We start from the raw sequence: 24,867 nt of genomic DNA, 5'->3' as shown, positions 1-24,867 counted from the left end.
TGTCGCCCCGTTAAACAGCGGTTAATTAATTCGCGGAAAAGAATTTAAGGTGGTGAGAAGATTCCGCGTAGGCGGGAGGAAGGAAGCGAGCGAGCGCGCAGCACTAGGACGAGCAACGAAGGACGACGATGCGCAAATTAAAGCCATCGCGGGCTTAGACTCTGTGCTCGGTATTAATTACCGGGCTAAACAAGATTCACGAGGAACTGGCGTCGACTCCGACGCGGTTCACGCTGAGAACGCGTGCATATATTAGCGCGCGTACGCTGCGAGCGCGTCGCTGCTCAGCTCGCAGTGATCTCGAGATCATCGAGGCCGTTTGTGATGTCGCACAATCGAGTTGAGCCCGCTCGTTCGGCCAGCCAGATACACCGACGGCTCCGGAATTCGATTTCGGCGACGAGAACTCGGATTATCAACTTTTCCGCCGGTTATTTCCATGCATAACTGATGAACCTTCAAGGGGCTCGCTGGAGATACCCAGTCCGTCGGCGTCGCCAAATTTTCGGCTCAGGGGCAGCAGAGGCTGACGTACGCGATGAAGGTCCGACGAGTACAAACGTCAAACCGGACACACCAAAGTCGAGCTGCCGAGGAAGTCGTATCCAGCCACGGAAAATGAAAGACGCGCGCGACTTGTACGGGTTTCCAGTCACCGAAAGAGGGTGCGAGGGGATGAGACGCGGCTCGGTCTGAGAAATCGTGACGCGTCTTCCGCGAGGAGACGACCGGGCGCGGGCGGTCTTGTACAGTTGGAGACTCCGCGATCCCGCTGATTACAGACCCGCGAGAGAACGACGTGGCTTTGAGATGAGCACGGCGAAGTAATAACGACGGCAATCTGATCGAGTGCGACGAGGTAAGCGCGGGGGGACGCGCTCGATCGCGAGATTACCAGCGCGCGATCGGGAAGCCTGAAGAAGAAAAGTCCTCGCGAACCTGTGCGCCTCGCTCATGCGGCCTGACACGCGTAAACACGTCCGTCTCGTGTCAGATGGGGGATACGCGCCCGGCGTACCCGCGCGCGCTTCCATTCGCGCCCGTCTGGCACCTGGCACTTAAATCGAGCACGCGTCCCGCGAAATTTCAGCCGACACAGCCGACGTGGTAAAAGCCCTTCGACGGTGCGCGAGCGATGGGAGTGGCGCGCGCGCGCGCGCGCGGAAACACGCCGAGAGCCGGAATAAATTCCGCGCGACGCGGCTTTCTTCCCACCGACGCCGCGTTCGATTCCCTCCCGCCCCTCCCGTCTTCCGTCTCGCGGATCCCCCGGGAGGCCGGGGAGCTATTATCGAACTATTTACGATTCCGAGGCGGAAACGCGAGCTCCTCCGATCGCGAGCCTCGCTCGTGTCTTCGGCAGACTATCTTCGAGTCTGCCGCGGGATCGGTCTATTTCCAACTGGGTAGAGCACAGCCTTTTCTCAGGGGTGAGAGACTATCGCGCAGCTTCGTTCCGCGATCGGAATCGACTTTCCGCCTGTTCGCCGGGTGTTGGAGAGTTCCGATCCCGTCTCGGATAACAGATCGACTGACGAGCCACGAGTATTCCGGACAACTCGGGAGCGTCTTTACGGTGCTTGCAAAATGATAACGAATAAGGAATGGAAGTTGGATCCAACGAGATTCGAGAGATAATTGCAAGCTGTCCGACAGCTGCGTCGTTTTAGGAAAAAGAAGAAAAAGAGACGTTAGGAGCTAAAGCTTCATCTTGCTCGAGAGTTCGAGTTCGGGAATCCAACAACAGCACGTTTCAGGTGGGACGGCAGTTTCCGCGGGTCCTGAAATTTATTCACGGCAGTTTGATGTATGTGCGCCGGCCGCGCACAGGGGCTTAACACGAAGGTCGAGGGAAGCAAGCCCTTGGCGCTGGCCGAAGGGCACGTTTCCTCTCTGGGCCGGGACGTTTAAATTCTTTCCGTGCCGCCGGTAACTGTGTGCCGCAATATTTCCTAAGGCGAAGATGCCGAGGGAGAAGTAGAGAGAAAGAGAGGGAGAGGCCATTCGTACTACACGCGAGACATTGCAAATCGAATCTGCTGTCGTTAAAACCGAAACTGCGTGGGCCGTGGGCGTGTTTCCTACGTGCGCCATCGCCGCCGGGGCCGTCGTATTTTTCACCTTACGTCCGCCGCATGATCCCGGCAGCTAATCGCAAAGCAGATGATGCATCGCTCACGGAGCGGCAAGTGTACGCGCGCTCGGCCGGCCGCTCACGGAGCGGCCATTTGTTCGGCCACGAGGAATCCGGCAAACGGCGCGTTTCCGGCAGACGGAGGTTCGAAGCTTCGTGTAATTCCGTAGCCCAGACCAGCCTTTTCACCTCATTAATTTATACGAGCGTTATCGCGGCCAACAGCCTCTTCGTACGATTCAATAGCTCGAAGGTGGCTGCGGTAGTCGGCAGAGAGAGAGAGAGAGAGAGAGAGAGAGAGAGAGAGGGAGAGCCGTGGAATCCCGGGCGGGATTGAAATTGTTCGCGGATGAAATTCCCAGTTGTGTTCTCGGACTTCGGGATCGAGCCCGACTAAGCCGCAACGGGCGAGAACGAAAGGCCGACGCCGGCAACTGTCCGTCGGATTTTCGATAGCACGGCCGGACGGAGCGGGACGGTCGTATAGAAGAGAAAAATTACCGCGTTCGTTCTTTCTCTCCCTCTCTCTTTCTCTCCCTCTCTCTCTCTCTCTCTCTCTCTCTCTCTCGCTCTCTCTGGTTCTCTTTCCACGTTCCCCTTCCTGCCCCTCCCTCTCTGGCGCGACGGATCGGTGAGGAATCAGCGTGATTAATTATGAGGTCGCTTTCTGTCGGTCGCACTCCAAGTGCCGAATCGATCTCGGTGTGTCCCTTCGTAGCTCACGCTCGCCCTTAAAAGGATACCTCGCGGGCCAATGCGCTCTTTGACCGCCAAGCATCCCTTTATCATTAGCGACGGTATACGCGCGCGATACGCGCGCTACGTCGGCGGATACGGACGATGTTTCATAAGATCGCAATTACGAGCGAAATATCGATATGCAACGTGGCGGTGATTAATCGCGAGATACCTTCTCGCCGGTCCCGCCGAGGTCGCGCCTCCGCGCCGCGTATTCAATCCTGCGAGGAGGCACTCCGCACGCGGCAAGCCGCGTGCTAGACGCACACACGCTGCACACTCCAGCCCGCCTGTACACGCTCACAATTTTAATGAGAATTTCCGCCGTAATTTCGACTGTCGAACGACGACTAATAACTCGCGGGGCAGCCGCGAAATATTACGCGCCCGGAAATAATGGCTCGGGGTAAGCACCTTGCGCATGGTAATATCAAGTATCAGCGGCCGACTGATCGATAGTCGCGTCTCGCGGTAAACCGTCGCGCTGCGTCGTAAGAACGTGAATAAAATCTCGCTATCACGCGTGTGAATCTTCGCATCCCCCGCGTCGCCGGGGATTAATTCGCCGTCCCGCGGCGACTACAGGCGGAATACGGGAGTTAGCTCCGGGCGTTGTGAATGCTTTCATTCAGCGCGAGCGAGCTGGCACGTACAATGAATGAGACTTCGGGGAGCCACCGCGGAGAGCTACGTGCTCACGACCAATGCTCCAATCAGGAGGTAAGAAAACACCGCTGATTCCCGGTTTACCCGGGCCGCGTGCCGATGATGTAACCCCCGATACGAAGTTTCCTTCGTGGCGCGCGCTACACGCGCGATCGGCATTCGAGAAACGGCTCGCGATCGCGCTCGAGAGCGTCACGTACGTGTGTGTGCGTTCCGCGTTATTGTCGCGGGCGACACTTAATTTCAAGCAAGGTGAACGCGAGAACGTCCCTTTGAACTTCCTCTTTCCTTCCGACTTCCTCGACCGAGAGGTGGGTGATTCGACCACCCCGCGGCATTCAGCATCGATTTAACGACAATTTTTTAATAAGAAAAACTCCATTTTTCTCTTCTCTAATAAAGTTTGCAGCGGCGGGGGATCGAAGAAGATTCACCGCCACTCAACAGCGAGGAATCCGCGAATTTCCTCCTCCCGGGCATCCGGGCGCAAGTTCCGATCGCGGCAAGTTTCCACGTCGCGGTAATAGAGGTGTAGTACTTAAGGAGTAATGAATAAAACGAGACGCTGTCTGCGCGTACTCTTTGGCTGAAGAGTAACCCGGCTGCGAACAGATTCGCGCTCCGTTATTCGGAGCATTATAGAGCGCGTAATAATAAACCGCGCGGGCACATTTTCCTCCCTCCTTAATATCCCGCTGACGCGAGCGACTTCAAAAGTCCGACTCGACGATTCGGTCGCGCTAAAATTGCGTTTCAGATCGATTTTTGCGAAAATTCGCACGAGATGCCAGTGCCAAAGAGTTGCACGAACGGTACGAAATAGTTGGTACAAACAGTGTTAAGCGCGAAGTGTTAAACATTGTTGAGTATTGTCGAAACAATGCTACAAAGGCAAGCATTCGAGAGACCAAGCATTCTCGCATCGTCGAATTTGTCTCGACCTCGGTGAAGAATTTCGCCCGGCAACATCGGGATTCCGCTTTTCCGACCGGTGTTCGGAATTAGTTGCTCTTTCGACGAACTTGTCTTCGCGACCGTCTGCTTTTCCGCCGCTCGCGTCTTGGCAACGAGCGTCGTCCGACGCTCGTAACCAAGGTGGAAGATAGCCACCCTCGAAAATGTAGTTGTCGTTTCCCCGGAGTACGGTGCTACAGCAAAATTATTATCTTCATTACGCGTCCCTTGTGGCGCTCTACGGTTCCCGCCACTTAGAGGGAAGTTTCCCTAAAATTTATACTTCCAGCAAGAGCGATATATGTCGCGGACGGCTGGCCCTATGCATCGGCCCTATGTGCACGTACGTCGCGGTCGCGTGAGAACGATACAGTACTACGCGCGCAGACCCGCCGACGTCGTTCTCGTCGTCGTTGTCGTGTCGTCGGTACAATCGAATTTTCCGAAACGACGAGAAGGGTCGCGAGTAACTACGGGAAACAGGGTAAGGACGCGGTTGTTCGTAGAAACGCTGCCGCGTGCTCGGCGCGGGTTGCGTTTGTGAATGAACCGGCGCGCTCGCAACGCACGCTCAAGTACGCTAAAAGTAAGCCCGCGGGGTGGCCGTGTTTCCCCTGTAAAAATCGCACATCGTCTCTTGTGTTCGCGGGGTGGGGGGGAGGGAGGGAGGGGGGGGGGCAAGAATTCCTTCTCGAACAGGGAGCGTGTCCCGTGTTCGCGGTACGAGTTATTTACCTTGTGACGTGCGTTGACCTCCGCGAAGGAAAACATCGATGGCTCGGCGACACTCACCCTCGAGCTTTTCTTCTTCTCGGGTACGTGTATTTCGCGCACTCCTCGAGCGAGAGGAGATGGAAGGGCGGGAAATAAATGGAGAGAAAAAAAAGAAGAGAAGAGGGGGAGAGAGAGAGAGAGAGAGAGAGAGAGAGAAAGAGAGCGAGCAACGGGGAGAGATAATCGGCCCGCGAATGGGGAGAGAATAAAAAAGGGGAGAATCGTTCTCTCTCAGGATATCTCGCGCGCGCGACAGAGCTTCCGCGAGCTTGCGACGGCACGCGAACCACACGGCCGAGTGGCGCAACTGAACTCAGCTGAATCGAGTCGGAGCTTAACTTACCGAAGAGAGTAGGCGGAGGGGGTGGCCGTGGAAGAGAGGGAGAGATCGCGTCGTCTCTCTCGCATCGATTTCTGACAGTGGCGCGCGCTTCGCTCACGGCGACTCGTTCGCGCAAGCGAGCGTCGCGTGCAAAAGCTTCGTTTTCCGCGAGCGATTTCACCAGGAGATTCGAACTACCTAGCCGGTTCGAAAACGTGGAAACAATTTTTTTGTTGCTCAATGCAAATCGATTCGTGCCTGCCGAAAAACACGCGGCTTGACTGACGATTGCCGATCGCTCGGCCGATTCGTCCGACAGACGAGTTTTAAGGGTGAGAAATGTCCGATCGCGCTTGAAGACGCGTCAACACGCGTCGAAGCGTCATCATCTTTATGAGGTACCTTTTTATGGGCGATAAAGAGACATGTCGACGACGTGCGAACAACCGTCCGGGCTTTCGAGAGAGAAACGCATCAAACAACAGCCGAGCATAGTTCGCCGATATCTTTGTCGCTGTCGACGCTTATTGTCACGCTATGAAAGTTTTGACCTGATATCATGAAAACATTAAGAGCGGTCTCTCTCGGAAATTGCTCGATCGCGCACCACGCGCCGTGCTACTTTTAATGAGAATCAAATTGAAGGAGCCTCGTGCACGATTCGCGATCGATTCGGAGACGATACTTTCTCCATCGAAATGCGGCCGAAAGTCGCGAGATAAGGATGGATGGAGATGAGGCAAGGGTGCTCGAGTCGCTTTGTCCGAAATGAATACCTTCGAGAAAGTACTCTCGGACGTAAAACTCGTCAATCGCGACACCGCCGGATGCGACTGCGACCGCGCACAATGAAAGTCTTATAACGAAATTGCATTTCAGAGGTAAAGCGCGAGCTTGCGCGAGCGCGAGGAAGAAAGAGAAAGAGAGCGAGTGAAACATTCGAGGGTAGAATCGACGATCGCCGGCTGAAAGAATAAAGTTCGTAGATTCGAATTATCTTCCACATAATGCCCCCCCCCCCCTCCTTTCCGAGCGACCGAGAAAGAGCGGCCGAAAATCCAGCCCAAAGTACCTCCAAGCCCGGCCCTTCTAACACGCCAAAAAATGACGCGCTGTCGGGATGATCTCCGCTTAATTAAAATAACCGCCAAGTATGCTCCAAGAGCGCGCTCTTCGGCATGCTTCTCGATAGGGTGACGTGTAAAATTCGCCGTGTCGGCGAAACAGCGATCCTTCGAACGGCCGGGGAGACGCGCTCTCGCTTCGGCGACCGCGACTCGCTTTGTGTATCGATGTCGCCCGAGACCCGCTGAGAGACCCGAAATCTCAAAAAGCCGGGCCATCGTTAAAAGCGGCGCTCGCGAGTGGCTAGTTATACTTCGCTACTCGCAAATCCCGGGGCTTCGACCCGGCCGCGCTAATTAGCGCGGCCGCGCGGCCGAAGGCTCGCGGATGCGATCACTCGCGCGACCAGTCGAACGTCACCGTTGTTGGAACTGCGGAAATAACGAGCGGTCCAAGTTGCCGGCGCGACAACCACGCTGAGCGCGGTTTCCCGCGGCCAAATTTAAGGTACTAGGGGTGCATCTGTCGCGCATCGCGCCAGCGACGGAGATCGCGCGCGTTCCGGAGCTCCAACTTCTCTCATTAATGTATCGACAGCCACGTCGCTGCCGCTGGGGAGTCGGGGACGAAAATTTGACGCAATGAAAGGCTCAAGAGCGACTTGATGATCGTTGATTACAGCTCGCGCTATTAAGCCTCGACGACGAAGCATTGTGCGAGCGAGACTGTGTGCGAGTCGCGCGGCTCACCTGCGTGTGATTAACAAGTTAAGTTGGCGGAGGTTGTTAACCGGCCCGTCCCGGCTGCTCCGTTAACAATCCGGCGTGGCGCGGCGTGCGAGAGGCTCGAAAAACGAGAGGAAAAATTCGCGATGAGAAACGAGGCAGGCGCGATTTTACGCGTCTCGCCCCGGCGACCCTTTCTTTCGCGCCTGGCGCGGCGCACGAAAGATTGCGTTATCGCGCGGCGCCGAAGCCGCCCGGGAAAAAGGGAAAAGACGTAACAAGGCAAAAACGACAACGGCGGCGGCGGGGGCGGCGGCGGCGGCGGCGGCGGTAATGGCATCGGAGACGCGCGCGGAAACGAGCGACGCAAAAATCACTCCGGTTTCCGTCGTCGATTCTTTCTTCTTCTTCTTCTTCTTCTTCTTTTTGTTTTTTTTTCTTTACCTCCTCTTTACCTCCTACCGACGGCATTATTATCGAGGACTCGAAAGTTCAGCGATTTTCCGGCGATTTTTTGCGACGGCTCGCCTCCGCGAAAATGAATAAACGATGGCGGCGGCCGGCGACGATGTCGATCGCGAAGCCGATGGTCTTCGGCGACGTTATGAAATATTTATCTTTTCGACGTTGACAATATGACGAACGGACCGCACCGAGTCTCCCTCGCGTTCACATCTATATACAGTGTATATAGTTTTCTCATATTATCGCCCCCTCTCTCTCACTCTCTTTTTTGTTGACGATTTCGTGGACCGGCGACATGATCGGCGAGAATAGCGGATATGTACGAGACCATAGAGACTGCCGCAGCTTGCACGGCGGGGTTTCAGAGACCACTCTTTCTCGACGAAGAAAAAAAATATCGTCCGGGGGCGATTTTTATCCCGTGGCGTTCGCGTGGCAGGCGCGACGGATAACAAATGAGAGCGGCGTAATTAATTTTTCATCCGCGGTTACTGCTCATCAGCGAAGCAATCCGACGTCTCGATTGCTGCCGTTACCGTCTGAAACGATGCGGCGCCGTGCGCCGCGGCGCGTCGTAAATTTTTAATTAAGAACATCCCACGTTCTCCCGAGGATCCCGCGTGATTGCGCGAAGTGGTGGTAGGATGGGGCGGAGAAACAATACGGCGTGTTTCGACGCGACAAGACGGAGGTGAGCTCCGAATATGAGAGACCTCGAGTCTCATTATACGTTTAAGAGACGAAATCTCTCGCGGGAGACATCAACCGAAGGGTGAACGAGCAAACTGGTGAGGACGAGGTGTGAAACGCCGGCGAGGCCGGGTATAAATCGCGACATTAAAGGTCTTCTTTTATACCTTCTCGCAGCCGATATCTCATCGGTTCGGCGGAAAAGCGAAGGCGGGCGGGGCGAGGAGCTTGCGAGGTCCTGCGGCAAGCGACATGTAAGCACTGTGCACATTCGAGGGAAGATTTAGGGGTTTACCTTCTTCACAGGACATTCGAGGAATGCTCGGCCGCGAGGAGCGGCAGGAACTCCGCGAATAAAGTCCTTCGGACGTTTTTATAATAATCTTGACCGACGGAGATGTAAGATATTCGAGTGACCGAGGCTACTCGGAAATTCGCCCTCCGAGGCGATTCTCCCCCGTCTTTCGTCCCGCGCCCGTGTTCTATTTCAAGCATGAGGATCTTAAAATCGCCGCGTCATTATGAATTCATTGAATGATTTCGAATTGGATTAAGTCGCTCGATAGAAATTACGTCAGTGTCCGACGGATTTCGTCGTGATCAAATTTTAATCCGATTAACCGATAGTCACACACGGTGTCAAGGATTGACGTGTTGCGATGAACGGGAAGCTCTTCCGGCATTTCCGGCAAAAAACAATGATGCCGGTATATATCGTATCTCTCGTAGAAGCTGCGACTAAAAATAAAACCAGGGGGAAAAGCATATGGACTAATTTCGAGCCAAGCTGCATTATCGTTTTATTTCGCGCGACGCGTTTATCGCGCCGAGTTTCTCGATTGATTAACGACTCTCGCATCGAAAATTCCATTCAGACTAACGACTAAGTGGGTGGACGAAAGGGTGCGCGGCGGCGACGGCGGCGTTGGCGGCGGTGGTGGTAGAGCGGTGAGAGGAGAGAGGAAGAGAGAGAGAGAGAGAGAGAGAGAGAGAGAGAGAACCGTGCTTCAGAGAGAGTCGCTTAGGGGCGCTACACCCTCGCCACAACATGGCCGTCGCAGCCTGACACCCCGTGCGAGTCTCGACGCACCCTGTGTTTCGCGTGTCGTCAGGAGGATTGTGGCCACTCGTTAGCGAGAGAATCACGTGAGTACGAGGCGACAGGCAGCTGCGACGATCTCGCGAGCGAGCGAGCGAACGGACCATCGCGAGGATTCGCGAGGGAGGAGGCGCCGCCGCCGCGAAAAAATTCGCGTTGTCAAGAGCGAACGAGCGTTATCCGACAAGGTATGGTTCACTTGCGTGCGCGTTGCATGGCGTGTGTGTGTGTGTGTGTGTGTGTGTGTGTATGTGTGTGTGTGTGTGTGTGTGTGTGTGTGCGCGTGGGCACGTGTACGTATACGTGTGCGCACCCCTCTTTCCCTGTGTACGGCCACGTCGGTGTTTCGAGACGCGTGTCTACATCGGCGATCAATAAAACGATGGCGGAGGGCGGAATGTTTTGACGTAGTGTGCGTGCATTCTTGTCCACTAAGGGACCGTCCCCGTTTCTCACCACCTCCTGCGTGTTACACCATCCGACGTGTGTTTGCACCCCGCTCTCCGCCACCCTCCCGCCCCGTCGCGTGTACATGTGTGTGCCTCCGGTCTCCTGCGCGCTGTCCCATTCCGGAAGCGGTCATCCCGCGTATCCATCTCGCCGACGATATTCCACGAGATGTCGCGTCGCGGGAGCGATAACGTCATCCGGACGTATCGGCGTTATCGCTCCAGAAGCGACTACGAAGGTCTCGACGACGAGACATGCCCGCGTCGCGAGGGAGTCGCGCGGCTGTCCTTCGGGCTGTTTTCGTCGTCGCGGCGCGCGCTATGTAAAAATCACACGACAGCCAAACTTCGCCACCGCGAACGCTGGAAATATGCAGGTGCAACAAACGGCGAAGCTCCGGCGAGATAGCGCATGCTAACTTATTTCGTCAATATTTGCTCGACTCATAAACTCCAACTTCTCAAAACTCGCTACGTTCGCGAGAGGCAATTCATCGTTCGTCGTAGCCAACTCCGCCAACTTGTTTGGAGATTTAGCATTATTTATTGTCGCGATCCCAACGGGGTGTCTCGATCTTACTCATCGGGACGGTACACTCTCGACAAGGGACGCGAAAACTCGCTCTTCCTCCGCGTCCTTGGCTCAAGTTCAGAGTATCGAGAGTATCGATACGGCAAATATAGCGCGCGTCGCGCGCGGGGGTTGTGCAGGGGGATCGCATCGGAAACGGCGCGACCGCGGTCGATTAGACATTTAGATTAGACTGTTAGATTCCTGTGCAAATTCGGAGTTAACTTTCTCGCGGTCAAAGTCTAACACGGCAGACGGGGCCGATTGAATTCCTGTAAAATCGAATATTAAGCTTCAGGAGAGCGGGATCGCGCGCGAGTCTTAGACATCAAAGTGGGTCGCATTTGGGGTGAATTAAAATTAATCGGCTCGTAATCCCATTTGTTTTATAACGTAGTGACCTTTCGTGACGCACAATATTTGGACTTGCAGCGGATGGGACTCAGCTACTCTCCCTCCCTCCCTCTCTCTCTCTCTCTCTCTCTCGATGAATTTTAAAAATTGTCAAATGTAAAAAGCAAGGGTTACTGTTCAAACGAGAGGAAAAACAACGTCATGTCGTCGAGAAAAGTCGGGATACTCTGTGGGATACATTATGTGGGGCCAAGTAGAGTCGAGAATAGCTGTGTAAGTCTGTTGACACACCTCGTATACCGTGATACATCACTGTCAGCGCGACACGGAGTCGGCACTCGGCGATCGTTGAAGCGTGTCGCGCGTCGCAGCGAAATCTGACGACGGCAACGAAAGTGCAGGCAGAAATTCGGCGAATGACCCGCCAACTTTTCTCAGCCCGGAAATCCTAGAGGTCGGTTAGCTCGAAGACTCTCGCGATGGAAGGACGTGTCGCTGGAAACTCCGACGTGCTTTTCGTCGAAGTATCCGGTTGCCGAACGGTAAATGCGTACCCGATATATACGTACGATATCGCGCCGATGCAATATCGAGCGAGCCGCCGGTATATTAGACCATCCCGCGTAATATCTCAGCGCGATGACAAACAAGCCGAGGTTTGCGTTACGTATTAGCCCGTTTGCGCATGGATTTTTGCATTAGCCGTACGCCGGCGGTAGCAACACAAGCGGTAGAATCAACCGGGACGAAAGACAGGGGAAGCAAAGGGAAGGAAAATTTACAGCCCCTGTAGATTCTCCCCCTTCCGACATACATCCCGGATTTAATGACATCTCCTGCGACTATTATATAGTTTCGGTGCGCGTTCAACTCCGCAACGACACGAGTGTCCTCCATAATTTGTGCAAACAACAGTTCGGCAAGTTTAACCGGCGCGGCGTTTGCGGAGTGATCGGGACGAATGAGCTTGGATTCGTCGTAGCGTCGAATCTTATCGGATATTGGATATCGGCGAAAGAAATAAATTTCATCCGAGCGAAATCCTACTCCACCGTCTTACTGTCTTGGTCTCGACAAAGTCGACCAAGGATCTCATTGACTTTCCTGCGGAAAGTACTTCGACAACGACGCGCGTATCCGATTTCATCGGCAGATGTTCTCCTTTATACTCTTAATACGCAACGACCAAAATTGCAGACGGAGCTGATCAAAGTCGGCCGCTAAGCCTCTTCGGCCAGATATAGACGACGGAACGTCGTCGCTCGTGGCCCTCGCAATTTCGTCGATGTCTCGCGATCCATGCCACCGTCGCGCCCGTCCCCCGTTTCGCGAGCCGCGCTGATACGCGTCACAAATTTTCCCGGCGATCGGCTTTAATTATTCGTCGCTTTTATTACTCCTCGAGCCGCTTGCGCGCGTCTTTATCGCCCGTTCCGTCGCGCGTTTATTATTCATCGCGTCTGTCTACCTGGAAACGTAACGGCCGCACTTTCCGAACCTCCCCTACCGCGAGAAACTTACAGTTAGACGAACTTATAATTGATGATAATGCATAATTATAACATACGCTAATGAGCGCGTTTGCCGCGCTTCTTACGTTGAACAATTTATCATCTCGAAAGCGAAGGACGCGCGCGCGCCTGGCTGTGGATGAATTTAGATATAAAGGAAAGATATAAAAGATTCAGGTATAAAAAATGGGGGAAAATGAATTTCCCCGCCTGCCGTCCCGTGCTTCGCGATAAAGCGCGACAGAAACGCGGGTATTTCCTCGGCGCGTTGTTCTGCACGCGCGACTACGCGATGTACTCTGTACATACTACATACATACGTACATACGCACGTTCGTTCGTTCGCTCGTTCTCGTTCGTTAATGCATTGTGTCACAGCGCGTTCTCGAACGGAGACGCGAAAAGTTTCAACAATCCGATAAAGTGTGTTCCGCGTCGATGGCGCGAGACACCGGTAAATGATGTGGCGGGCAATAGCGTAACAACGTCTGGCAATGTCACGCCAGACGACCGATTGTTTCAGCGCAGTTCATGATATTCGCGGGGCGCTTGAATGCGCGCAGCAGAGAACAGCGATATTTTAGAGAGCCGCACGGAACGGCCATGAGGCAGGAGTCGTCCGTTACATGTAGTAGCTACGGCGCTGCCACGAGCGGAAATAATCGTGCAATTAAACCAGCTCGATAGGTGCGCTCTGATAGACACAGAGAGTGTGAGACAGAGAGAGAGAGAGAGAGAGAGAGTTTCATGTTTTTCGATATTTCCAATATTTCATTTCCTGCTGCAGAGTCGGCATATTTTTTCAACAGCCCGACAAATTCCCAATTGACGTTCTAGAATCATGTCTACGCGGCAAGTTGACACGAGAGAAAGCTGCGTGTCTACCGGAGGATTAATGGATTGTCATGGACTATCCGCGCTTCGCGTCGCCGTTACGCGACGCTTTGGACTTTTCTTCTCGCTTGCCCGCGCACTCGATCGATCGCCGATCGCTCGCGTAACTCCCGCGCGGACTCCGCGCGCGAACGACTGCGTATTTCATGAGGAAATTACTGCAGCAGAGATACGCGTCTAATTACGGTCGCGCGCGTCAGCCAAATCGTGTGTACACGAATTACCGTTCGTATCGGGTCTTACCGGCTAATGTGAAATTTGCAGCGGGCGCTAATTACCGCGATCGCTGGTGTCGGCCGGCTCCAAGTTCTCGCGGATATTTCGCGCGCGCGCGCGATATTTCACATGTACACGACTGTCATTAACGCGCCACGTCGGCACCGTGGAACACTCGGCTGACCAGAATCCACTGGAAATTTTGCAATCGGCGGTGTCACCGGCATTCCATTGCCGCCGGCAACACAATTATCCCTTACAAAATACGATCCGCGCTGAAAACCGCCCCAATTCCCTCGCTCTCGGGGCTTCCCCGTAGGCGTTCAAGTAGCGTGCGCATTCTATCTCTCGCTCCCGGCTTCGCGCATATAGCACGCGCGCTAACTCTTTCTTCTATTTCCAGCATCCGGGCGAAATGATATTAGAACGAGTGCGCGGATTATGCGTCGTTAAGAGACGCGGCACGCTTGCGTGGGACGAATCACGAGAAGGACAAATTGATCGCGCGGGACGAATTAAAGGCACTCGGGTATTATTACGTTACGAATTCAATTTCGTCTCGCGTACAATTGAATTTAACTTCGTTTCATCGTCGAATCCTCGACGTCCTCTCGCTTCGATTTCTCTTAGACGCCGCTGCATGCGCAAAATCTCCAAATTCCCACTCGCCCGCGATGACGACAACCGAGAGAGAACCGAGAGAGAACCGAGCTGAGAAACGTTACTCGAACATGTTCTACGTTGCATCGCTCGTGACGCGGCATCGTTCAAAGGTGAACGAAGGCGCGCGTAAGCCTTCACAGCACGGACACAGTCTCGTCCTTCTTTTACGCTTCTCTTTTAATCAACAATGAAGGCGTGGAGCTACGAGCGTCGTTACATTAACAATTCGCGTTACTTGGCTGCCCCTGGCAGCCCCTTTTCGACGGCGAGCTCTCTTGACGACGAGCCTGACTGAGAAATCATGGATGAGAGAGAGATCCCGAGGGTTTTAAAAACCACGAGACACTTCTCGTCGTTCACGTCGTTCGAGGACGAGCAGGAGGGGACTTGTCGGAGGGTTGGGCGAGAGCCGGAGAATAAATCCTCCTTCGTCTGCGCGGTCCTCTACTTGGTACGCCGCAGCTGGTACGCGACGTCGATTAATCACCACGGTGTACGCGAGCAATGATCGCCTCCGTCAATTATTCGTCGATTTACGCGCGCGATTGATTGCCGAACATCCGTAAGATCCTGGCTGCCGCGTCGAAAAAAGCCCCGGCAGGGTCGCCCAACGCGCCTGGCCTCGCGTAATTTTTCAAACGTCTCGCGCGTCTTCCTCGCAAACGCGCACGGAGAGGAAGCTGCAAACCAAGTTCGTACCAAGACCTCGCACCCCCTTCGTGCTCGATGCACGTGTCCGCGATACGCAGGTCGTCGATGAGCGAACCTAAATGACGACGTATATTCCGAGCGAATTCACTTAATCTTCGTCGCGATCGACCACGGCGATCGGTGCGTCGGTGCTTGGATTTGCCCGCTCGCTGTATTTAAATCATGAGACGTAATTCGGTCAGCTCGAGAAAGATCGAACGCCCATAAATCACCGGCTGGCCGATGCGGAGGTATTCCGCTCGCAATTCGCGTCGGGCGCGAGCTATGTGAGAAAATACGAGCGGATTTACGGTACGCGTCGACCGGTCGAGCGGATTCGACTCCGAGGGTAAGCTCGACGCGATCGCTCGGCACCGAGATGTAAACACGCGAGCCGTAATGGGAGGAGAAAAGGGAGAGCAGTGCGGAGACGCGCGCGAATGCAACGCGAGGAGCAGGGAGAGAGGAGACGGACGCGCGGCGACACATGTAGACGTGCACACGGCCAGCGAGAGAGAGAGAGAGAGAGAGAGAGAGAGAGAGAGAGAGAGATCGCGGAATAGAGAGAGAAGGGTTTGCGTAGGTCACACTCGCGGACGGGGATGAAAGCATCGCGGGGGTGGATGAGAGACCGAGCGAGAGGGAAACTAGGACGACGGGTGTTGGCCCAGGATGGGGGTGCGTTGCTACTAGCTCAGGCCACTGACACGCCGTCCAGTTCCAGGGGGTGGATGGGAGGGAGCGCGTGGGTCCTCGCCGCGACCCCGGCGACCGACCGATGCAACCTACTTTGTCGCCTGTTTCATTTGTGCGATAAGACGTCGCCTTATCCGTCTGGCACGCTGATTCCGCGAATACAATTTTTCATCGGAGCTTCGCGCTCGTCCACCTCTTCCGCGCGCCTTATCGCTCAAGTTCCCCGCGCATTTGCACGTGTTTCGTGCACGAGCAGCTTCCGAGAATTGTATTTCTCGCGTGAAACAGTCTTACGCCCCGAAGGAGAATCTTCAGAAATAATTATACGTCGACTATGCCTTAGTAACCGAGTTTCTTAATTGTGTCTTTTATCGATAATACAAGGGGGGGATCTGAGGTTGAGAGTTATTAATATAATCTCTCGTTGAAGTTGGGGAAATAGAGGTCAAAGGGCACGTAAGTGGTGTAACGTATCGAAGCGCGAGATCCGACTGAGATCGTTGAGATCGCGCTTAGATTCTCGAGTATCTTCGGATTCGTCGAGTCTTTTCTTTTTTTGTTCACGCGACATTTTTCACGCTACACGGCTTCGCCGTGAGAGCGCTAAACACTGTAATTCCGGGCTTGTGTCCTCAAGAAAGAGAGAGAGAGAGAGAGAGAGATGGACCATTTCGAGGAGCATAATTCTACCATGCGAAGAATGGCGAAGGCGAAGGGGAATACAACGGCATTGTCCGAACCGTCGTAATCTTCAGCGCTCGCCGCCAAATCCAAACGACAGCTGCCGTTTACGGCTCCGCGTCACGGCGTCTGACCTCAGACGGGTCTGTTCCACTTGCAAATACGTATCGGAAAACCGCTATAGCTCGTCTGCTGCTGAGACTTCGTCAATTGCAAGACTCCGGAGGCGTAACTTGGATCCCGCCAGCCAGCATTCTGATGTACCTTTCAGAGGGATACCACGTTGGATGATCGGAGAACTATTGAAGGCGTCCCGGATCAAACGTAGAACCGTTCAACTGCAGATTCTTCGCTCGATTATGAGTCGCAATCTTCCCTCGTATATAGGAAACCCCTTTCTCGCAAACATCTCCCCCCTGCCTACCGTTGACGCTGAGATAAAGCTTCTGCCGAAGCACAGCTTCGTAACAATATCGCTTCCGTCCTCTTTCACGATCTGACCTTTCGCATTTAATTTCGTTAATCGCGCGCCGCGCCTTGGAAGTTTACGCGCAACGTCGGGAGTCTGGTTTGTTGTTTTCGGCGAATATCGATACTTTATCATCATTGTTTCCCGCCATCACGGCGGCGGAATATTGTGATATATTCGGCGCGACGTTTGACCTTAGGCGAGCTGCGCTCCGTTTATTCGCGGCCAAAGCGGACAGCAACGCGAAGACCAGGCGACTTGGCTCGGATCTGATTAGCTACTTCTGCCCTGAAGCCGACATCCCGGCAAAGATCGACGCCCCAATCTCCATTGTTTACCCCGATCTCGCGACATCGAACTAGAAATCTTATTATCCGCCGTCTACCCGTCACGCTCGACAGCGAAACTTCGTTAATTAATTACGATGCTCGCTCGATGAGATCAATGTATAGATTGGAGTACGAATCAATCGTAAACATCTCTCCAGACATATTCGTGAAATATAAATGTATTACACACACATACGCATGATCACACATCATACATGTTTACGTACTCATAAGGCAAATTTAACGTGACGACAGGCAATCGTCGATATCTGACCCGACACGTAAGGGAGAAAAACGCGACGAGTGGTGACGAACGTTATCGCGCGCGGCGCGGCGCGTCGCATCGAATCGAAATGATAATATCGAGTGACACGGCGCGCATCAGAATCATCCCTCGTGCTCTCGTCCTCGATTCCACCGACCTTTCCTTCCCGGAAAGGGCGGGGTGAGCTTCGCGTCTGTAAAGTCGGCCACAAATGCGCCAAGTCGAGAGCGGGAGAGCGCGAGCGCGAGCGCGAGCGAGCGAGAGAGAGAGAGAGAGAGAGAGAGAGCGCGAGAGAGAGAGAGAGAGAGAGAGAGCGAGCGAGCGGCGGTACGTCGACCGCCGATACCCGCAAACTCGGTCAGTGGGTCAACGACAGATGCATCCGGTGCAGTTGCGTGACCCGCTCTCGCGGGGTGCGCCTACACACCTAGACACATACGCGCGAATGAGGATTCCGCGGGGATACAGGCGTAGAGCCGCTTCTCCCCGCGACTCCGAGTCCTGTGAGAGAGCGTAAATATATACATCGTGCGTCCCTCGCAATTCCTTTTCTCTCTCGTTCCCTGCCGCAGGCACAACGACGACGAAGAAATCCGTCAAGCTGGCGCCGTTCAAGTTACGCTTCTCGAAGATGCTGAAGTCGCGGAGCAGCGGCGATAACCGCAGCAACAGCGTGGAGGCCGAGGAACAGCAACGGCAGCCGATCGATCGTTCGTCGCTGCCGTCGGACGCGGACGAGTACGAGTACGACGCGGATACGGCCGAGACCAAAGCCGAAGACAAGAACTGTTTGTCGGTGAGGAACGAGCAGACGATCCCCAGCTCGCCGCCGCCTTCGTACGAGCACGTTCTTGAGGAGGTGAGTGCCTCGCGTGCTCGCGAATGTGCGGAGATTCCGCCCGGTGACTCCGTCGATTCGGCGCGCGTCGCACGTTTGGGGATTCAGTTAAAGAGGAGGGAAACGTGAGGTATTTGCGTGCGAATCAAGCGCAAACAATCTGCGCGCGTCTTTCTCATCCGCGATGGATCGTACGTAGCGACGACGCGCGCGCGCGTTCAACGCGCCGCCGGATAAGTACATCGCGGAACGGGATGTACGCGCCTCGGGGGGTTCAAACGTGTCAATGTTCGCGACACCTCGCGTCGATGGGAGATGCAACGCGCGCTCTATACGCGCAATTGTGCGAGAATCGCGCTCGACTCGCGGGCGATCCATCACGCGATAATTCGCGCCGCGCCGCGTCATAATGGACTGATCTGTAGCGTCTTGTTGTACCGACATTACGGTCAAGACACGAATGGGATCGTCGACCGTCGCGTTACGACGAGAGGCGAAGGAGGGAAGCAGGGAGAACGAAAAGAGCACAGGGGACGCCGAAGGTGGAGACGCGGGCGATGACGGCGGCGGCGGACCCGGCGGCGGCGGCGGCGGCGGCGACAGGAGAGCGGCTAAAGGACCTAAGATTCTACACAAATCGAGCAAAGAGTTCTACAAGGCGATGGCGAAACAGTGGGGCATCACTTGCAAAATGAGCGATCACTGCAGGTGCTTGGATTGCCAGGTAGGTGTGCGAGAGACGCGTCCGCGTTTTCCGTCGAGAATAATTCGCCTTTAAAATCGGCTCTTATATCGAGCCTCGTCTCAAGTTCATCTTCGGATGCTGTATGGAGTCCTTTCATTGGCCACGAAGCACCTGAAGATCAACTCGACAGACCATCTCGGGCATTAAATTCCATTATGTCTAACAACCCTCAAACTCGAAATTCTGTTCGCCACGGTGGTCGAGCAAGTAAAGCCAACGGTCTTTGACTAACCGCAGCACAATTGTGTGAATTTTCGTTCCGTACTACTGGCCACAGTGAAGAAATGATAAAAAAACAAGAGAGGGAGGAAGCTTGGACTCGAGACTCGCGGGTTGAGAACAAACGAAACGCACGCGAGCGGGGCTAAAAATCGCATGGATGAAAATTTCGTTTTGCCGCAGAGCCATTACTTCGACTGCGACTACGAGAAGGACGAGCAAGTGAAGGGCGACGGCGGCCTCAGCGCCGGGACACCGATGTTCATCTCCGAGGTGATGCACGGTAGCGCCTGCGCCCTTCTGTAAGAACGTCGCTCCGGTACCGCTTCTCCCGACGGGCAGGACTTCTACCTGATTGTTACACGCACAAAACGAGAGTCGACGCCTAATTAAGCGCGGCGAGTCAGCCTCGGCGAGAGTGCGCGCGCGTCGCGCGTTATGCATTTATATATTCTATTACCCATAAAACGTACATGATGCGCGCGTGTTACGGCGAGAGAGAGAGAGAGAGAGAGAGAGAGAGAGAGAAAATAAAAAAAAACATCTGCGCTCGTTCCACCAACGTAGGACGAGGAGGAAGCTGCTCACGCGCGATTACACGCCGGCTTCCTGCGTCGCGCGGAAGCAGCCGAGAGCCGAGAGGATTCTTTCGATTTCACAGAAGTCACGCGTGCAACTTAACGCGGCAGCGCAGCGAGAGGAACGAAGGCACGTTTGGCGGACAATTGAAATATCATGCACCGCGATACGCAAACATAGCGCTCCGGATGCGCTCTCTCGCGTTTATCGAGACCGCCGCTTCTATAGCCGCGCGGACGCGTGGGGTTTCTATCGCGACGTCGGATATTTAAATCGATCAGATGCGACCGGGAGCTCTCTCTCTCTCTCTCTCTCTCTTGCATGTCTACGCCTACTTCGGCCCCTATCGATTTGTCACGCCGTGCACTCGATGCAACGTGCGTAACTGTTGCATGTTACACATCGTGCTACGTTGCGAAGAGCCAATCGACTACGTTGTTACCGATGTCGGCCTGATGCCTGTAAAGTATTTTCGATATTCCCCCGACTACCCCGAGACCGCGATATCACCCTCGCGACATTGTCTTCGCGCGCGCGATCGACGTGTTTCATTCCGCAGGACCGAAGAGCAGCGGTCGGTCGTCGCGTCGGCCTCGCGTGGGCTTTATCATTGTCAATTGCATCGCGCTCGTTAGAATTGCAGTTTTGACGACAGAGCGGCGAGAGAGCTGCTGCGAGCGCGATAGAGCGAGTAAGACTAAGCCTCGATTCATCGCTTTGTTACCGTCGCGCTTTGCTGTGACTGGTGCCAAGCGCCGACGCGATTAATCTCAATTGCAAAATTGTCCGCATTAATTTCTGTCGCGTAGATACGCCAAGTGTAGCGTGATTGTGTGTGTGTGTGTGTGTGTGTACGTGTACGCTATGCAGCCGGTTAGCGCTGCGTAACGAGAGATTGACATTTTTTTCCTCGAGCTAATTTCGAGCGGAGGCGTTCGAAATGTGCGCCCGTGGGTTCCTGAGAACCTGACGACGTTTTCGCTGAATCACAGTGACGCGGCGCGTCAGTGATCCGTTCGAATTATTCGTACGTGACGTTAGGCGTATATTTGCGCATCGAGCGATGTAGAAAGTTGAAACATATGACGTGTAGGTAGGTAATCGGCCTGTTCCGACAGCGGTTTCCCATCGCGAAGTTTCTCGCCGAGTACGTTCCGAGCTTAACTTTCGAACTTTGTAATATCGTCGCGGAGCTTCTTTGATATTAAACGCGTGCCATCGCACGCATCGACGTTCCAACGCGAGCACCACTACGCCACTACGCGTGAAAAACTTGAAGATGTGGTCCCACTCTTCCCGACGATTCCCCCGTCGGGAGGAAACAAATCGCGCTGATTCACTCCGTTGTACTCGCGCGGGGAGGAGGAGATCCGCTCTCTCCCCGTGGAGAATCTCGCGCAGCTTGCTACGCGTCTCTCAGCCGTACGTGTAGTCCCAATAATTAAAGATTATTAAAGAAAAGTAGCCGTGTTTCCAGGAAGCAGACGCGCTCGAGGAGACGCGTCGAAACTCACGAAACATATGAAAGTACCGTAGGTGGCGAGATATCGCGTCGAGAGCCCGAGCGATTAACGAGAGGCGACGTTAATCCCGCGAATCCCAGGCGATTCTCCGGACAACGAGCGGAGGACTTTAGCGAAACATAACACAGTACCTGCCTAATACTTGACGAGTCCCTGAACGAAGGACCGTTTCTTCAGCATCTCTCCCGGCGAGCAGGGGAGCAACTGTCCCGCGCGCGAGCAACGCGTCTCGTCGCGTCTCTTTTCCACATAGAACGTCCCCGTTCAACACTCGCGCGTGTTACTTCGATTTACGACTCGGGTCGCTCTTTCAACGACACACTCGTATTTTATATTCCAACCAAATTTTCTCCACGTGGCTCGTCGAGTGCTCGTCGCACATGGCTCGCGGCGATGGACTTTCCGAAAACGCACCTTCCGACACTGACAAGTAGTAAATCTCGGGGAACGTCAGACGCCGATTTGTTTCCAATGTTTTTTAGTTATTTTTAATGTCAAAATATAAGGAAATCTGTTATCATTTTTAGCTTAAATTAATTTTTTCAATTTTTTCGAAATTCCTGAAGTCTTTTGTTCATTTCTTGTTCATTTTTTATCAGATTTTGACGTTAAAATGAGCTTGTTTGCTGGACAGTGAGCCGAAAGATTACTCAACGTCGAATGTAGCGCGTAAAACCGAACGCTTTTCCAACAATGTCAGCCATATTAGATCCGCCACTTGGAATCTTACAAAATGATTCTGATTCATAATCATTCATAATTCATGTGTGCGCAAGTTTCAACAAATCAGATATATATATTTTTAAGAAATATTGTTTTAAATATGTATAAAATAGTATACTTGTGCAAAACTTGAAAAATTTCGAAAAAATTGAAAAAATTAATTTAAGCTAAAAATGATAACAGGTTTCTTCATATTTTGATATAAAAAATAACTATAAAAAATTGGAAACAAATCGGCGTCTGACGTTCCCCGAGGTTTACTTGTGAGCGTCTCTTTCACTCTCGAACAAGTTTCCCGCCGTCGTCCGCACGACGCCCGGGTGATCCGTTGCTAACCAATTTCTCCGCAAACTCCAGGAGCGACGGAAACGTCGCTCCTTGAGCGCACTCGCACTATTTTCCGATGCAGACGCGATGATGATTTCCCGACGTCCGCGCTCCGGGAAATTACGACGCGAACGTCACCGGCATTCCTACGTTATTGCACGCTGTTCGTTTGCTCGTTTATAGTTTAAGCATACGTATGTATGTATGTATGTATGTTCGTGTATACGCGCGTGTGTGTATGTATATGTATACGATAGAGAGAGAGAGAGAGAGAGAGAGAGAGAGAGAGAGAGAGAGAGAGAGAGAGAGAGAGAGAGAGAGAGAGAAATTGAACGATAAGAGACAAGTGTCGGTACATGTGCGGTCCGAATCGCGAGAAGAACATACATTAATGGATCGATTAGGACCCGAGAGGAAGAACAAGACGCGAAGCCATTATTTAGCGTTACGATCGGTGCTTCCGATTAGCCTTATTATCGGACGAAGTTACTGATTAACGGGTAAAATAAGTTATATCGCCGCAGCCGCTGTCCACAAGGATCACCGACTACTCCTCTGGCCCGGGAACACTAATCGGAGTCGTCACTTGTACGACAATTATTTTTCAACGTTCCGCAGAGAGGGATCCTTGCTATCCTCCCGCGTATAAATCTCCTCCGAGGGCAGAAAGGAACGAAGGGACGAGCGCGAATAGCGTTATCATCAACTCGAGGCGCTGAGAATGACGTGCGCGCAGACCTCATCAATGGATTCTTCAATGTTCGCGGGATGCTTCACACGTGACTAAGTTTCTACCGACGAGGATCGATTGAATGCCATTTTCCTTCGTGTATACACCTTTATCTCTCAGGAGTACCGTGCTAACTATCGAGATATCTACGATCGCTCGGGGGCGAGACAGTCCCCGTCTCACAGTCCCTCTGTCATTCTCAGTACTTCGTTTGTCTCTGTAAATATCCCAAAGTGTCAGATAACGAGTCCGACGAACGTAAGACAAATATTTAATCGTCGATACTCGATCACCGCGTCCGACGGAGATTACAGATCGGCAGAGGAAGGCGCATATGTCGATCGTGGCATCGGAACACGGCCCTGTAAATTCACACTGGCGACTGAACCGGCGTTGCGACAGGCCCGGAGTATCGTAAGAAACGGTGCATAAAGGACGTGTCGTGTACGCTTAGCGCAAATCCCCGATGATTAGCCGTATTTTGTAATCCAGATACACGGAAAGAGCAGCGAGGCGGGGGTCGACCGAAATGTCAATTTGTTCACAGTCGGGGCGGGATTTGCCACCGAGCAAATGCGCTTCTCGTCCGATCAACGGCGGATGCGTTCGCTCGCCGCGGAAATTGGAATAGTTCTCGCTCTCTGTGTGTTTACGTAAAATATCTATTCCGTGTACGTACGATATATAGAGGAAATGTGTAATGCGGCAGAAAATCGTTGTATAGAGGATACTGACTGTAAAACTCGATGTACTCTAACAAACAGCACCAATAAACAAGGCCTAATCCGAAACGAGGTTTTCGTATATCCACAATATCAATAATATATCGTACATGTCGCGTACAAACTTATCTTAATCTAAGATATTCTTCTTTTCTCACTCACCGAAACGACTTGCAGTTAGGGTCGGCCACGTTTCGCTCCACATCTAGAACAGGAAAAATAGAAATTCGCTGATTAGACTTAAAAATTCGATTTAACAAGTACGGCTAGATAAGAGTGGATTCTTAGTTCTCAGCTTTATATCGCAAAGTTGGTTAAACGGAGAAGTACAAAAAACTTGTCAACTCACCTTCAAGCCGACCCCGCTCGGCCCGAACCGGGTCCTCCGGTACGGCATTCACGTTCCAAGAACCGTCAACTAGTTGCGCGATGTGGCACCAAGATCGAATCTGAAACAAGAAGAAATGTTTTTGGTTAATAGATAACGATACAGAGATTGTTCAGTTTCGACAAGCCGAGAAAACGGAAAAGTTCGTACAGAGAGTTACCAAACGCGATCATATGTCTTTCTTTGTCAGTATAATAAAAATGAAATATGATAATTACCCGTTGGACGTTTCAGCATAACCTCACAGCGTACATGTTCCCAGCACTATCATCACACTCGCGAAATATCACGATTTGTTTCAACCACTCCCCCCGATAAACGTGAAATATTCGAGAAGCCGAGAAAATGAAAAAGTTCGAACAGATTTACCAAGCGCGATCGTACGTCTTTCTTTGTCAATATACGAAAAATGGAGTATGATAAAATTACTCGTTGAGTATCTCAGCACAACTCCCACAACGTACGTGTCCCCAGCACTATCATCACACTCGCGAAATATCACGATTTGTTTCAACCACTCCCCCCGATAAACGTGAAATATTCGAGAAGCCGAGAAAATGAAAAAGTTCGAACAGATTTACCAAGCGCGATCGTACGTCTTTCTTTGTCAATATACGAAAAATGGAGTATGATAAAATTACTCGTTGAGTATC

The 24,867-nt window shown here is 53.0% G+C and overlaps 2 protein-coding genes across 4 annotated transcripts in view; one reads left to right on the top strand and one right to left on the bottom strand.

The window, feature by feature from the left end:
* The window catches only part of LOC105192327 (uncharacterized), a 66,345-nt gene extending 41,726 nt beyond the window's left edge, over nt 1-24,619 (bottom strand). The window contains exons 1-3 of one of the 2 annotated variants that reach the window (XM_011156380.3): nt 24,433-24,619; nt 24,176-24,275; nt 23,989-24,031 (exon numbers count right to left, since the gene is read on the bottom strand). The gene's annotated coding sequence lies outside the window, so the exon portion shown is untranslated. Of the gene's footprint in view, nt 1-5,227; nt 5,597-23,988; nt 24,032-24,175; nt 24,276-24,432 lie in introns of those variants that run through there. The other variant, XM_011156381.2, reaches the window with a different exon arrangement.
* On the top strand, nt 9,559-19,742 carry LOC105192326 (transcription initiation factor TFIID subunit 1). 2 transcript variants are annotated; one of them, XM_025298567.1, is made up of 4 exons: nt 9,559-9,679; nt 17,993-18,279; nt 18,713-18,982; nt 19,406-19,742. In XM_025298567.1, the coding sequence occupies exons 2-4, from the start codon at nt 18,052-18,054 to the stop codon at nt 19,526-19,528; spliced, it is 621 nt and encodes a 206-aa protein (XP_025154352.1). In that variant the 5' UTR covers nt 9,559-9,679; nt 17,993-18,051; the 3' UTR covers nt 19,529-19,742. The 2 variants fall into 2 exon arrangements, with proteins under 2 accessions (XP_025154352.1, XP_011154681.1); XM_011156379.3 differs by having other exon boundaries at nt 9,559-9,820.
* Nucleotides 24,620-24,867: the final 248 nt, after the last annotated feature.

The sequence above is a fragment of the Harpegnathos saltator genome, unplaced genomic scaffold (genome assembly GCF_003227715.2).
Source record: "Harpegnathos saltator strain DR-91 unplaced genomic scaffold, Hsal_v8.6 scaffold1, whole genome shotgun sequence".
In the NCBI taxonomy this organism is placed as follows: Eukaryota; Metazoa; Arthropoda; class Insecta; order Hymenoptera; family Formicidae; genus Harpegnathos; species Harpegnathos saltator.
The sequence above is the reverse complement of the archived record's forward strand: the minus strand, read 5'-3'. Positions and strand labels throughout refer to the sequence as shown.